Genomic DNA, 13,299 nt, shown 5'->3' with positions numbered 1-13,299 from the left:
ATATTCAGAGCAAAGCACACATCTTCAGTAGCAAAGCAACACAAATTTCTCTTCTCCACATTCCTGCAGCACAAGGAGAGGAGCAAATGGAGTTGTAGGAACCAGCTGTAAAAGCCCTGTTGAGACCTGCCAGCTGGATTCACACTCCTGTCCCTTCTCCAGGCACTGTGTCCACGGAGCAAAACACAAACACAACCAACACACACAGCCTGACGTGGTTCTTGTGTAAAATCAGCCAGAGCTGGAGCTCTCTGAAGCACCCCAACCTCAGCACACACAAATATCTGAGGAAAGGATTCCTGCTCCAAGGAAATGTTTGGATATGGCAGTTTAGAATTGGATCAAAGTCCCAACCAGGCAGCTCTCTGAGTATTCTGAACACAAAGGATCTGATACAACAGTGAAAAATTAATTATGCAGACATTATACAGAAGCCTGTTTAGCTGAAAGACTCCAAGCCAGCATTTCAGGGGAAGGTATTTGAAGCAGACTGAATAATACACCCCAAGGTAAATTATTGAGAGCCCTTCTACAACTGAAGAGAAAATGGTGCTTTGATTATTTTTACAGTTGCTGCCAAGTGAATTCAAAGCTGAGGGTGAAGCCCATTTTTCATACCCTCACTTTAGACCTCTGAAGGTGTGAGATCACTTGCTTGGAGGTAAATAAGGAACGTGTTAAATAAGCTTTTGCTCCAGATCTCTGTGTGAATGAGCTCTGTTTCTGGGTGGGTGGGTAAGGTAAACGTAAAAAGGAATATTATGACTGCACCAAAGCAGCTTTTTCTGAGCTCAATGGCAATTTTTTTCCCCTTCTTTTAGCCCAGCAGATGAATTATTTAAGTATCAAAATTACCCTGGAAGCGATCACGCCTCTCTCAGTCTGGCTGCTCGACAAAGCAAACAAACCACATCTACAACAGGGCTCTAATTTGTTTGCTGTGTTTGCCACTCTTAATTCCAGGGAGAAAACAGCCTAATAGCTTGGATTTTATGTTGACAGACAATTATTAAGGAATGATCCAAGCAGTTTCCTGGGGCTTTGCTCCAGATTACACCCTGCAGCACCCTCAGCTGCAATTTCCCCTCCCAAACGTGCAGGGTGAGGACAGCAGAGCATCTCTGGATGCAAATGCACTCAGGGGAAGGCAGAGGAAAAATGCTCCCCAAGAAAACTGTCTGGTGCCTTTTAACCTAACACCACTCAGGAGTAACCAAAAATAACAAAATTTCAGTTTTGTCAAGATTTTGGATGCGAATCTCAGGCCTGGGGATTTGTCCATGCTGCAAGGATTCAGTTACAAAGCATCATTCAGTTCAAACTTACCCTGCTGGAAGTCTCCAGTAAAAACTGGAATGTGTTCTGTACAGCTTGGCATGTCTCTAGTTCAGTCCTGCTGAATGCCATTAAATAATCCTTAAGGTGATCATATATATTTCCATCAAGAGCCTGCACAAAGGAAAGAAATACAGAAAATCAGAAAAAGCACTAAGTAACTCTGTATACAATTTATCAGTATTCACCCAGGGACTTGCAAGATGCTCACACCATTTTTTTTAGCAGATTTACACCTGTGAGGAGCGGACAGAAAGAGAAGCAGGAGAAGTACAAGCCCAGAGCAAGACTGCTCAAGTGAAAAGGAACTTAAATTGCATTTTGACACAATCACAGCCCCAGACTGGTTTGGGTGGGAGGGGATGTAGAGCATCCCTCACTCCTGGCAGGAGGAGTGACAGCGCTGGGCTCCATTAGATGGCAGCACACAGCACTGCAACAACATCCCGGCATCCCCATCCAGCTGTTCCCAGGGGCAGAGCAGCTCTGGAGAAGGGAGAGTGCTCAGGGACATGTCACTGGGGGCAAGGAAGACACCCAGAACTGCCAGGCCACGGGGTGCTGCCAAGCAGAGTATTCCTCAGGGAGTGGTGCCAGGACACTCAACATCTGGATGGGACACGTCCCCAGCTGTTTTGGGCACAGAGATACCAAATAAGGAACACAAATTTATCCCAAACGTAGCAGTGACAGTGAAGTTCAAACCCCAAAGCTCTGTTGTGAGCAGAGCTGTAAAATCACATCACACAGGGCAGGTTACACAAGTTCTGTGTTAAATATCACTTTGCAAGTGACTGACAATGTCATTTAAACAGTTAACTCAGGATGTATTTAAATATATGTGATATAGGTTTTTAAATAGGTCATATTTCACAGATATCCATTTAAACAGTGTATTCATGGAAACTCCATTCCATTCCAACACACTCAGAATGTTCTTCTCTAGAAAATTGTCTTTTATTATTTAAATAATTTTGAAAATTTGAGAAGGGACAAAAGAGTGAAATTGTGCAGGACTTAAGGGATAGGTTCTGCCCCTGAAAAATCAAGCCCAATGTTTAAGGTGAGGTGAACAGACACAGTGAATCAGACACAAATCCTGGAAGTGCTGGACAGAGCTTGGAGCAGCCTGGGATAGTGGAAGGTGTCCCTGCCCATTACAGGGGTGGAACTGGGTGAGCTTTTAGGTCCCTTCCAACCCAAACCACTGCATGTTTTTATGGAATCCCTAAGAAGTTAGGAAGAATAGAATAGACCTTCCTTCTGCAAAGCTTTTCCAGCAGCACACAGCCACCTTCAGTGAGGGATGCTTTGAGGGGATAATCAAATTGTGGGACTGCAATTCTCACATCCAAACTCTGATACCCCAAATCCACCTCACACTACACAATTTTCTTCACCCTCCACCTTCCAAGTGTAAAGGAATTTTTAGCAGATTGTTTCCTCCAGCTTTACACATTAAACCTGACTCAAACCTAGTAATTCTGTGGCCATCAGGAAGCCATTATGCCCAAGCAGTGGCAAACTGGGAATTCCTTCCAAGCCCCCACACTGTAGCTGGTTCACTCAGGGGCTCATTCAGGCTGGGCTCGAGGGGTCAGCAGCCAGGGCAGCTCCTGGAGACCCTGCCCCAGAAAGGACTTCCCACTATGGCTGGGAAAGAGCTATAGGATAACTGCCCCAGCCTCCTGCCAGTGGTGTCAGCTCCACCGAACACTCTGTTACACAGAATTTTTAAAAATTCTGATTTCAAGAGTTAGAGCCAAATGAGGAAAACATCAGGAAACTCCCAGCAGCAAATCCACAGAAAGCAGGCAGCCATGCACAGACACAGGTTTGGTTCTTGCTTGTGCTGCTGTGGGCACAGCTGTGCTGGGATTCACAGGATTTGAACATTCCCTGTGCTTTTAGCCCTGAAGGGACACACAAGTGCCAGAGTCACCACCCCATTCCAGGGGCACTCATTTCACATCCAGTACAGGCAGCCCCAACAGCAGCTCAGCCCTGTGCTCACGGAGAATACAAATGATGGGTGAAATTGCCAAGACTGCCTGTGCTCTCCCTGGGGGACCACGGGGAGCCTGAAACTCCCCCAGAACAGAACTGTTGACTTTTAGCTGTTCCTAAAGCTTTTCAGCTCAAACACTGGGGCTGGAGTGCAACTCTGCTAAGAAATGTAAAGAAATAATTTCAATTTGGCAAGGCAATTCTGAGTGCTCAGTTTGCAAAGCAGCTGTGATTTTTTTCATCCCACGATGCCATAAAAGAGAATTTCACAGCTCCATATCAAGCCCAAATGTTGTTTTTCTGCCAAACCCCACAGGAAGGGCTCGTGTCATTACATTTCAGTCTTGAATGCTGAGCTCTGCCTTGGGTTTTGACACTCTGGGTGCTGTGCAGAGCCAGTGGAGAGAAGTTGGTGTTTGTGTGTTGTGATTGATCCCTCTCCAAGATAGATGGCTAAAATAGGTCAGCTGAAAGGCAGGATGCCAAAGGCCTATTCCTCTTCACTGACCGTGAATAGTGCCCCCACAATTAGCTCACACAGCCCAGCCCCACACGTGTTCACTGCCTCCAATTATCATCCACGCAGCACTGGGGAGAAATTCATGTCCAGCTGCAGCCTGCAGCTCAAGGAATAGTATAAAAAAAGAAAAAATTAAAAAAGAGGGAGAAATATTAACTTCATTATCTCCCCCCTCCTCCTGCAATGACCACAGCTCTGCTGAAATGCCAGAAACCCCCCCAGTGTGATATAAAAAATAAAGATATTTAAGAAAGAACATCAGAGCAAAGTGTGGCAAAACACTGGGGAGCACATGGGTCTGTCAGCACGTGAGAACTGCATTACAGCCTGGCTCCTTTCATTAATTAAAAGCAGTTTCAATATGATGAAGTTCTTAAACACCAATGAGAGCTGCCAGAACTGAAGTTCTGAAAGTCACTGCAATATCACACAGGCAGGGCTGAGAAAGCAGCTCCAACACAGGCTAAAAAGCACAGAAAAGGTGACATCCCATCAGCCACAGCATCAGAGAGCTGGCTGGCTCCAGACTTGCAGTAATAATGGATTTATGCTTTATATAAAATGGTAATTATTACATCGAGCTGGATGTGTTCGTGTTAAAACAAAAGACTTGACTTGCTGAACTGTGGGATATAAATTAACATTCACGTGGGGTTTTATCAGCTGAAATCTCATTCACTTACAAACACTCTGACCCAAACCACTGAACATCACAGGTTTTGAAAGGAAAAGTCTTTTCAAATTTTCTCATCACACAACTTGAAGGGGAAACTGGGGAAAAAAAAAAAGAAAATCAAAAAACCCAACACCCATTATTCCTCTACAATGGCTTTTGTTCTCTTTCTGACTCTCCAGAGAGCACTAAATCACTTACTGTATTACAACCCCACTGAAAAATCTGTCTTTTTGTCAACTTCAAAAGGAAATCAAGGGTTTTTTAAAAAAAAAAAACAAATCTGGCATCAAACCCAAGATAATACGAAGTTAAGTAGCACAAAATTACAATTTCCAAGGATAGGAAAAAGTCACTGTTTCTTCAGAAATCATTTTTTTACAGCAGAATTGCCATACTAAGGGTACAAAACTACTTCCCCTGTGTCCAAGCTTGAGAAGCTAAAAGCTGGAATTAGGGCTGAGAAGAGTTGAAGCTGTTAATAAACACAATGGACACACAACCAAATTAAAGCCTATTTTTAGAAGAAAACCTATATATTAACTCAAACCAATAAAATTATATAAAGAAAATGGGACAAGAACACAGTTCTGATTTCAACATCCAAGTTTCATGTATAACTTTGAGAGTTTTTCCCAGGAACAAAACTTCAGTCCCAGCTCAGATCATTTTCAGGAGGGTTTTTTTTTGTGTCAAGAGATGATACCAAACATTTTGGGAATTTAGCTTTAATCACTCTACATTCTATGAAAATTCCCTCAAAAGCAAATATGTAAATGAAAGTATTTAAGCTATTATTAAGACATATGGTTGCCTTTGGGAGGTTGTTACTCATTTAAAATAACAAAACAGTGTAGAACAGACCCTGTGTAGAATTTTCATCTTCATTTCTGTGACTGACTATGAGGTCTCTTCATGAAAACATTTACAGATCTCAGCCACACTCCACTTAAAAATTATCATTTCAGTATCTTGGAGAAGACAGAGAACAAGCTGAATTACTCTGTATTTTTTATTTTAAAAGCAAACAGAAATTAAAGATGGAAACGCTGTGTCCAACACAATGCAGAGTTGTGTGAAGCCACCAAGGCGAGTTTTCCCTGTTGTCCCATTTATTTCTGAAATATTCCTGGTATTCTGTTCATGTTTGTCTAGCACAGAAACTCCTCAAATCTGTGCTGAAGCTCTGGGTAATAATTTTACACTTTAAATTCAGGTGTTCAAACTAAACCTCTCATTTAACCACCAGGCACCAAAACCAGTGAGAGTTAAAAACCCTCAATTAAAGGCACACTTGCAAAGCCATGTGGGCTTCACTGACTAATTCACACCAGTCTCATCTGAATCACCACTGCCTAGAAATAATTTGATATTTGCAAACACACATTTATGTCTTTATGCTTTTTAAACTCCCTCACCCCACGCTTGTGACAAGAACCATCATCCTCGAACCAGGGGTGGAATGGGATTATCTTTAAGGTCCCTTCCAACCCAAACCATCCCATGGCTCTGTGAAATTAAGTTTTCATTTCAAAACACCCATCCTTCCCTGAGCTGATGCCACCCAGCAGTTTTTGAGGGCTGATTTTGCCACTGAAATCCTTGGCAAAGGCTCCCCGAGCTGCCACCGCTGGGCCGGAAACAATAGAACTGATGTGGAAGGCAAGGAATTTCCTTACATGGGTGGAGGAACAGCACAAAACCAGAGCTGATCCTCCCCTGCAGCCTGAAAACAGAAAGATAAGGGAAAGAAATGAGCTGAACAAAAATCATTGTGTCTGTGGAGTGGTAACTTCTCTCTGGAGTCAATGGGACTGCATCCCGGTAATGTGACTTATTTTCCTGTTCAGCCCCCAAACCAAAAGGGAGATCTTTATCATAGATTCCACTCTCTATTTTATATTAAAATAATTTTGTATGTGACTATAATTACATTAAAAATGAAAATGAAATTCTTTTACCACCCTACTCTCATTTGCATTAAACCCTCTGTTTTATCTATCCCTGATCTGCTTTGCTTTGAAAACCTCTTGGAATCCATTAAGAACAGGGACTTGAGTTCTCTTCCTTGATTTTCTGTAATATTACTCAAAACTTTTCCCTACTTAAAATTAAAAGCCCAACAATCTGAATGGCAGAACAAACATGCTGAGTGAAGGTTTCTGAGTGCTTGTGCTTGAAACTCCTGCCTCCAGCCCACTAAATAAACAGAGTGATCTCACGGATGGCACAGTCTGGAATTTTCAGCTGAATGATTTTGGTAAATGAGACTCCACTGAGGGTTTTCATTTTTATGTGTCAGAAAAGATAAAATTAATATTAAAAGGAAGGGTTGGGGTACAGACAATAATAATTGGTCAACAGGTATTCTTAGAATTAAGGCAACAACTTCTATCTTCTCTAGGGTGAGAAGTCTCTGTATTTTAGCCCAAAGAGAGCAACAAATCTCCTTTTATGTGACAGTGAAGGATAAAGCATTTTAAAAACTCATCTGAAACTCAGAACAAAGTCAAGAGCCCGGATCAGCTGGATTTGCCACGCTCAGCATGTTCAGAGCCATGAAATGGAACAGCACTTCCCAAGGACGTGAGGAGGAGAAGGAAGGAAGGTCAGGAAAACCCATCCTTGCTGGGTTAGAGCTCCATTCCACAGTCTTTTTCCTTTAAAAGTGCTGATTTCTGGCATCAATTTCTCCTGATACACAAGAAAAGCTGCTTATTTTTCCTTTTTAACTTTTGCATCCCTGCAGCATTTGTCTCTGCTGAAATCCCTCCCTGGCCATCAAGGTCCCCCAGTGTAGAAGTAAATCAGGAATGTGTTTGTCAACAAAACACAACACCTGTGTCTGAATTCCCAGCAAAGCCCAGCTCAAAGCCCCAGCAGAGTCCCTGAACAACCTGCCTGGAGCAACTGGAGCTGCTGGCATCAGGCTCCAGCCAGATTCCCAGAGATCCTGCAGGAACAACTGCACCCTGTCAATGCCCATCAGGGATTTCAGGGCTGCAGCCTGACTTCCAAATGACAGGAAGCTGCTGCCCAGCTGCCCTTTGCAGGCTCCTTCTTGGGGAAAAATCCTGGTTTTCTGCTGAGCTGTGCAAGTAGAGGAAGCTCCTAAGAAAAGCTGAGGGCAAACCCCAACTCTGTTCCCCGGATCAAGAGTGAGTGCTGGACTTCCTCAGCCTGCAGGGAGAGCACCTAAGTTTCAGCTCTGTAAAATCAGGATTTCAGGTTAACAGAAATTGCATCCAAAGCAATGCAGGGCTAATCTAAGGCTGTAAAATTATCTGTATCTCAGGATGATCTTACACATCCAAAGGCTGTATTGGTAAGTCTGCTTTAGTGTGGTCCAGAAGCAACTCACTTTTGAAGTATCACTAGCTAGTTCTGCCTGGGAATATCTGAAATCCAGTGCCTGGAGCACTGCATCCAGATACAGAGTCTTTAGCACAGGAAAGACATGGACCTGTTATAGCAGGCCCAGAGGATGCCAGCAGGTCTGAGTGAAGAAGGGTTTAAGAGCCTCCACAAAAAGATCCTCTCTGGCTTCTGCTCCTTGTGTTGAACTTCCACAGAAAGTAATTTTAAGGAAATTTTGTAACTGTGTCACTGTCCTGTTGCTGTCAGGCTAATTAATTTCTCCTGTTTCTTTTTGGTTTCCCCAAATCCACATCCTGCATGACCACGTGCTGTTCAGGAGTGCATTTTCCCAAACCACCTATCAACAAGGAAACACAAATATTCTAGCTGAAGAGCAGAGACGCATGAAAACCTGGGAATAAAACCAGCAGACCAAGAGGTAGGAAGAGAATATGATGACAGGAACAGAAAGTGCTTCTTTAACTCGACAAGGTTTGATGAAACTCAAGGAGTTTCCTCTTCTCCCACACCCTGCAGGAGCTCTCTCCACGGCAAACGGGAACAATGGACACTGGAAGACCACAAGAGCCCCAAGTTCCTTTCAGCTGGGTGCCCATGAACACACTCTGCACTTTCCCTTACCCCAGAGCTTTGTGTTTTCTGCTGTCAGGAGTTTGGGGCTTGTTTGCAAGTCCTTTGTTTGCTCTCATTAGTCACTTGATGATTGTTCTGCACATCATTTTGTTCCTTTACAATCTCGCCAGGGCCATTGTTTTTACTGACAAAACCTTTGTTGTTGGGGCTGCAGCCCCCTCTGAGCACAGAAAAATATGGAACAGCCACCAACAGATGCCTGTCACCCTCCCCCAATGCAGGAAAAAGTCCCTTTAAAACAAGAATAAGCAAAATTATTGATAATAACAAGATCTGCTTCCACCATCTCATGGCAGTGCCCTGCAGTTGTCACATTGCAGGATGAGGGTCCTGTAGGTGAACACAGGCATGGAAGGAAATGCCCTTTATAATTCCTTTAATTGCCACAAGGCTGGCAGCAGTGAGAGTTACCTGGTGGAGGCAGCACTAAATTAACAATGCAGGGTTAAAGGAGAACTCCACTGAAATCAGGGAGAACATCCTGATGTGAGACTGCCATAAGCCAGGAAAACCAGATCTTCAAATTCTGCCATGTAAGGCTTAAAAAACTCTGGAAGATGAAAACAGATTCTAGGAACATCTAGGAATACATTCCCCAAAAGCATCTCCCAAGACTTCTTGGAGCTAGTTTGCTTTTTCTTGCACATCTCTGGACTAAATCCCAGGGGGATTCCACTTTTGACAGGATGAATTCTTAATAAACTGCATCTTTGCTTTTGTACTTCCTCATTCTTGGAGGGAAAAAAAAAAAAGAGTTCTGGCTCACATCCAACATTTGGAAGACAACTTTGTGACAGAGCTGTCACCATGATTATTATCTTTGCATCTGGACAGTGCAGAGTGCTCTACACTGCTCATGCCAGAAATAATTGGCTTCCTTCACGTGGAAAAATGTGCACTTAAATCCTTCAGCACTTTGACACCATTTCTGCTCTTGAAGGATTCTTCTGCTGACCACAAGACCATCGTCATCATCACTGAATGTCTGAGGAACAGCAGTGGGGTGTGTGTTCTGTCTGGAAGTTTTAGTTCTTCTTACCCAAAACCAAATTATTTTGCTGCTCAGCTCAACAAATATTTTGCTATTTTGACATGATTTGGAAGGTAAGTTAAAGAAATGTACTTTGCTCAGGAACAGGCCAGAGCTGATTATTTTTACCTCCTACAAAACCAAATCTCACACAGAGAAGCTGCCCTGGGAATTCCTCCTTACAGAATTCCATCCAGATTTACCAGCAGGTCTCCATAGGAACTCTCATGCTACAGGAGAACCATCCCTGACTCAGCCACAAGATTGGATGAATCCAAATCTTTTCTGCATTACAACAACACAAGCTAAGGGAGAGAAACCTTAAACTGACACAGATGTGCAGATGAAAATGTATTTCACAACAAATCCCAATGTTTCTTAATAAATATTTTCCTTAAAATATTTCCTTTAAGCTATTTTCTTAATATGTTCTTTAAAAAATTAAGAAGAAAGCATTTCCTTAAAAATACTCCCCTGGAAGATAAAACGCATTAAAAAGGAATTTAAAAAAAATTATATACTGAGCATAAACATTCCTCAGGAGCTTGTGTTTACTCTTTTGCACCCTTGCAGGTTTTTTTAACCACCTATTTTGCTGGGTTTAGGTTTTCATTCAGCTGATTCAATCTCTGTATCATCATTTTCATTTACTTCTTCAGATAAATCTCTTCAACAAAACCTTTTCTGCCCCAGCACAGGCTGCTGTTCCCAACTGCTCCTTGGATTTATCATTTCTATCTGCTTTTTCTCTATGAGGGTTTAAAATCACTTATATTCAGTGAACAGGCTATTCAAAAGCTGCTCACAGAGTAGGTTCAGGGATGGAGATGTCCCAGTAGTAAAAATTCCAATAATTTAATACATTCCCAAGCCTTTCAGGTTCTTATCATGCCTAAGAGACACAACCTGCAGCTTGATGTGGTCCTGCAAATGTAACACTGCTCTCTCTCACCCAGAACACGAGTGGTCTTGTCAGGGTATTCGGAATATTCAGGCATTTTCCAACTCAAATTACAAATTCAATTAAATTTTATGCTAATATATGAGACAGTTCAGCAATATGAAAAGGGCAGAGTGTACCTCACACAGGGAACCCCACGTTCCTGAACAGGCATCCTACAAAAGGATCACTCTGCCAAGTCACACTAAAATGCAAAGACCAAATCCAACAAAACTATTCCTAGGAATTTTTGTAATCTGCACAAACGTGTTCTTATAAGGAAAATGGCCCAGAGTCACAGCACTGTGATTATTTGCAGCAATTATGGAATCACAGAACAATGACAGCATTTATCTCCCACAATAAAGGAAAAAACATGGTGGGGGTAATGCCAAAGGTACGGCAGCTGCAGTGCAGCAGGAAGATTAATCCTGGGTTCCCAAACCCCACTTGGGAATGCTGGGTGCCAATTATGCTTTATTACTTCTAGGAGTCCATTCTCAATTATCTCCAGGGGAATCACACTAACAATTTATGCCTGCACTCCTTGTAAGCACCAGTGGGTGAGGACAAAGATGATTTGAGCCTGAAGTCCATAATTAAAAACATTGTGGAAGGTTTTTCCCTTTCACAAACAGGTTCCCCCACCCCCATCCCAAAGCCTGGCACAGAATCCCCATTCCAAGAAGTATTCCTGAACAAGGAATGATGGAATCACCAGTTGTGCCATTTTCTCCAGAAGCTGAGAGGATTTTCTCATCTTCTACTGTTTGACAGGACAGTGATGGGTAACAAAAATCAACAGAAGAATGAACAAAAATGGGATCTAGTGCTGTTAAATCTTTTAATTAAATCACTTCTGAAGTGTGGCCTGATTTGGAATACCTAAATATACTTTGGTCTCCTGACAGTATTTGTTGAACATAACTGCATTAAAGTTAAGCTCCTTTTCAAACTTACTTCAGCCCTGTAGGATTAATACTCAAACCTTTTTAAAAACTCCTTAATTTCACAGTGCCACTGCTCAGAGGCCCTCCTGACACTGTGTGGGCAGAGCAGAGCAGGAGACTGAAATCCCACAGGAAGAGACATCCCAAGGATCTGCCAGGGCTGGGATTTCTTTGATACAAGGCTGTCTTCAGCGCTTAGTCTTTGCTATTAAATAAATTGAGCCTTTCAGCAAAGTTAATTCACTGAATGCTCCAATATCCCCTTTTAAATTAGAAATGGGGCTCCCAGACCCAGCCAGAGAGAAGGGCCTGTGCTCAGTGGGAATGCTGAGATACAGAATCCAGGGATCTGGACCTGAAGTCACATATGAATATCATAAAAACACACTAAAATAATCCAGGTGAAGGAACTGAGACTGAATCCAAGTGGATGAACTGCCCAGTGAGAACAGCAAGGTCTGACAGAGGTGGATCAGCTATTAAAAAATGTTGAATTATTTGTGTATGCACAGAGCCACAAACATCTGTCAACATTTTATGCAGGAAAAAAGGTATTTCTCAGATTTGCCATCTTCTTTTTATGCACTTTTTTCTTGGAATTCTGTATTTTTGAAAATTATATTTTATGAAATTGAATTATCATCTGTTAAATTGTTATATACAATATATATAAATCTAGTATCGTAAACACTGTACAATTTTATTCATATGAGCAGTTCAAAATTTTGATTTCCAGCACTCTTGAGCTTGAACTAGAAACGTGATTTTTAACTATCTCCATGTACCTGGTTTAAAACTCCACTCAAAAGAAGCTTATCCCTAAGAAAATTCAGGCACCTAAATCCCAGAATATTGTAATGATTCTTCCTAACAATTTTTTTTTTCATTTTCATTTTGAATGATTTTCAGCTCCCCATGACTTCTATGTGAGATTAAAAGCCTTGAACCCAAGAACTGAAATTTTCCTGAAGTTTTAAAAATTCCATGAGGATTTTTAAGAAGGCCCTCATGGAAGGAGGTGCTGGAAGGTGCTGCTGGATGCCCTGGACAATGCCGGTGCCACAAGGAAAGTGCATGGAAAAGGTTCTTCCCATTATCCATGAGCAACACTGGCCATACCAGAGATTAATTCCTTTAATTAGCATTCCAATCCTACCAGCAACTACCTTAGGGCTTTGATAATTTGTAAAACATTATAAACTAATATCCTCCTTCAGCTGGATGACACCATTCCAAAGCCAGCCATCAGGAATCAGGGATTTAAGGAAGCCACTGGTAGGGAATGTTTGCTTCCCTCCACACCAAGGGGGTCTAGCCTGGCTGAAAAGCTTTTTAAGCAGAGATGACAACTTGAACAGATGGGAATTTTATTTTTGGGGATCAAACCTGCAGGTAGGGAGACAAATCACACCGGAGCATTCCCCCTCCTCCTCCTCTTTGCATGACTGAGCTTCTGGGCCAGCTTTACAATCCATTATCTCCTTAGCAATTTGTAAAAACTAAATAGGAACTTTCAGCTGTAGGAAGGGATTCCAAGGCAAGGAAGTTTTGTAAAGACTGTGCAAAAACCAGACTCAAGTAACTCTCGTCCACACAGGGAATGAGCAGCTCCTCACCTCCAGCCATCCCAAAACACCTGCACTGTCTTCAATCAGAGCAGAGCTTTGGAAGCTGAAAGAATAAAGAACCCCTCAAAATCTGACAGCTGGGCCCTATGAAACCCTCCAGGATCTGTGAAAACTCTTCTCAGGTCTGCCTCCCTCTCGGTAAGACAGCTGTAGATTAGAAACCATTTTACCATGTTCCCATAACGATTTCTGGGATTTAATTAAA

The 13,299-nt window shown here is 42.3% G+C and overlaps 1 protein-coding gene across 1 annotated transcript in view; it reads right to left on the bottom strand.

Annotated features, from left to right (window-relative positions):
• Positions 1-13,299, bottom strand: part of FCHSD2 (FCH and double SH3 domains 2) — a 121,082-nt gene that overhangs the window by 30,929 nt on the left and 76,854 nt on the right. The window contains exon 9 of the mRNA XM_041420981.1: positions 1,327-1,449. Within this exon, the coding sequence (XP_041276915.1) occupies positions 1,327-1,449 (123 nt within the window). The remainder of the gene's footprint in view (positions 1-1,326; positions 1,450-13,299) is intronic.

Source organism: Onychostruthus taczanowskii, unplaced genomic scaffold, assembly GCF_017590055.1.
Source record: "Onychostruthus taczanowskii isolate IOZ18803 unplaced genomic scaffold, ASM1759005v1 scaffold67, whole genome shotgun sequence".
NCBI lineage: Eukaryota > Metazoa > Chordata > Aves > Passeriformes > Passeridae > Onychostruthus > Onychostruthus taczanowskii.
The sequence above is the reverse complement of the archived record's forward strand: the minus strand, read 5'-3'. Positions and strand labels throughout refer to the sequence as shown.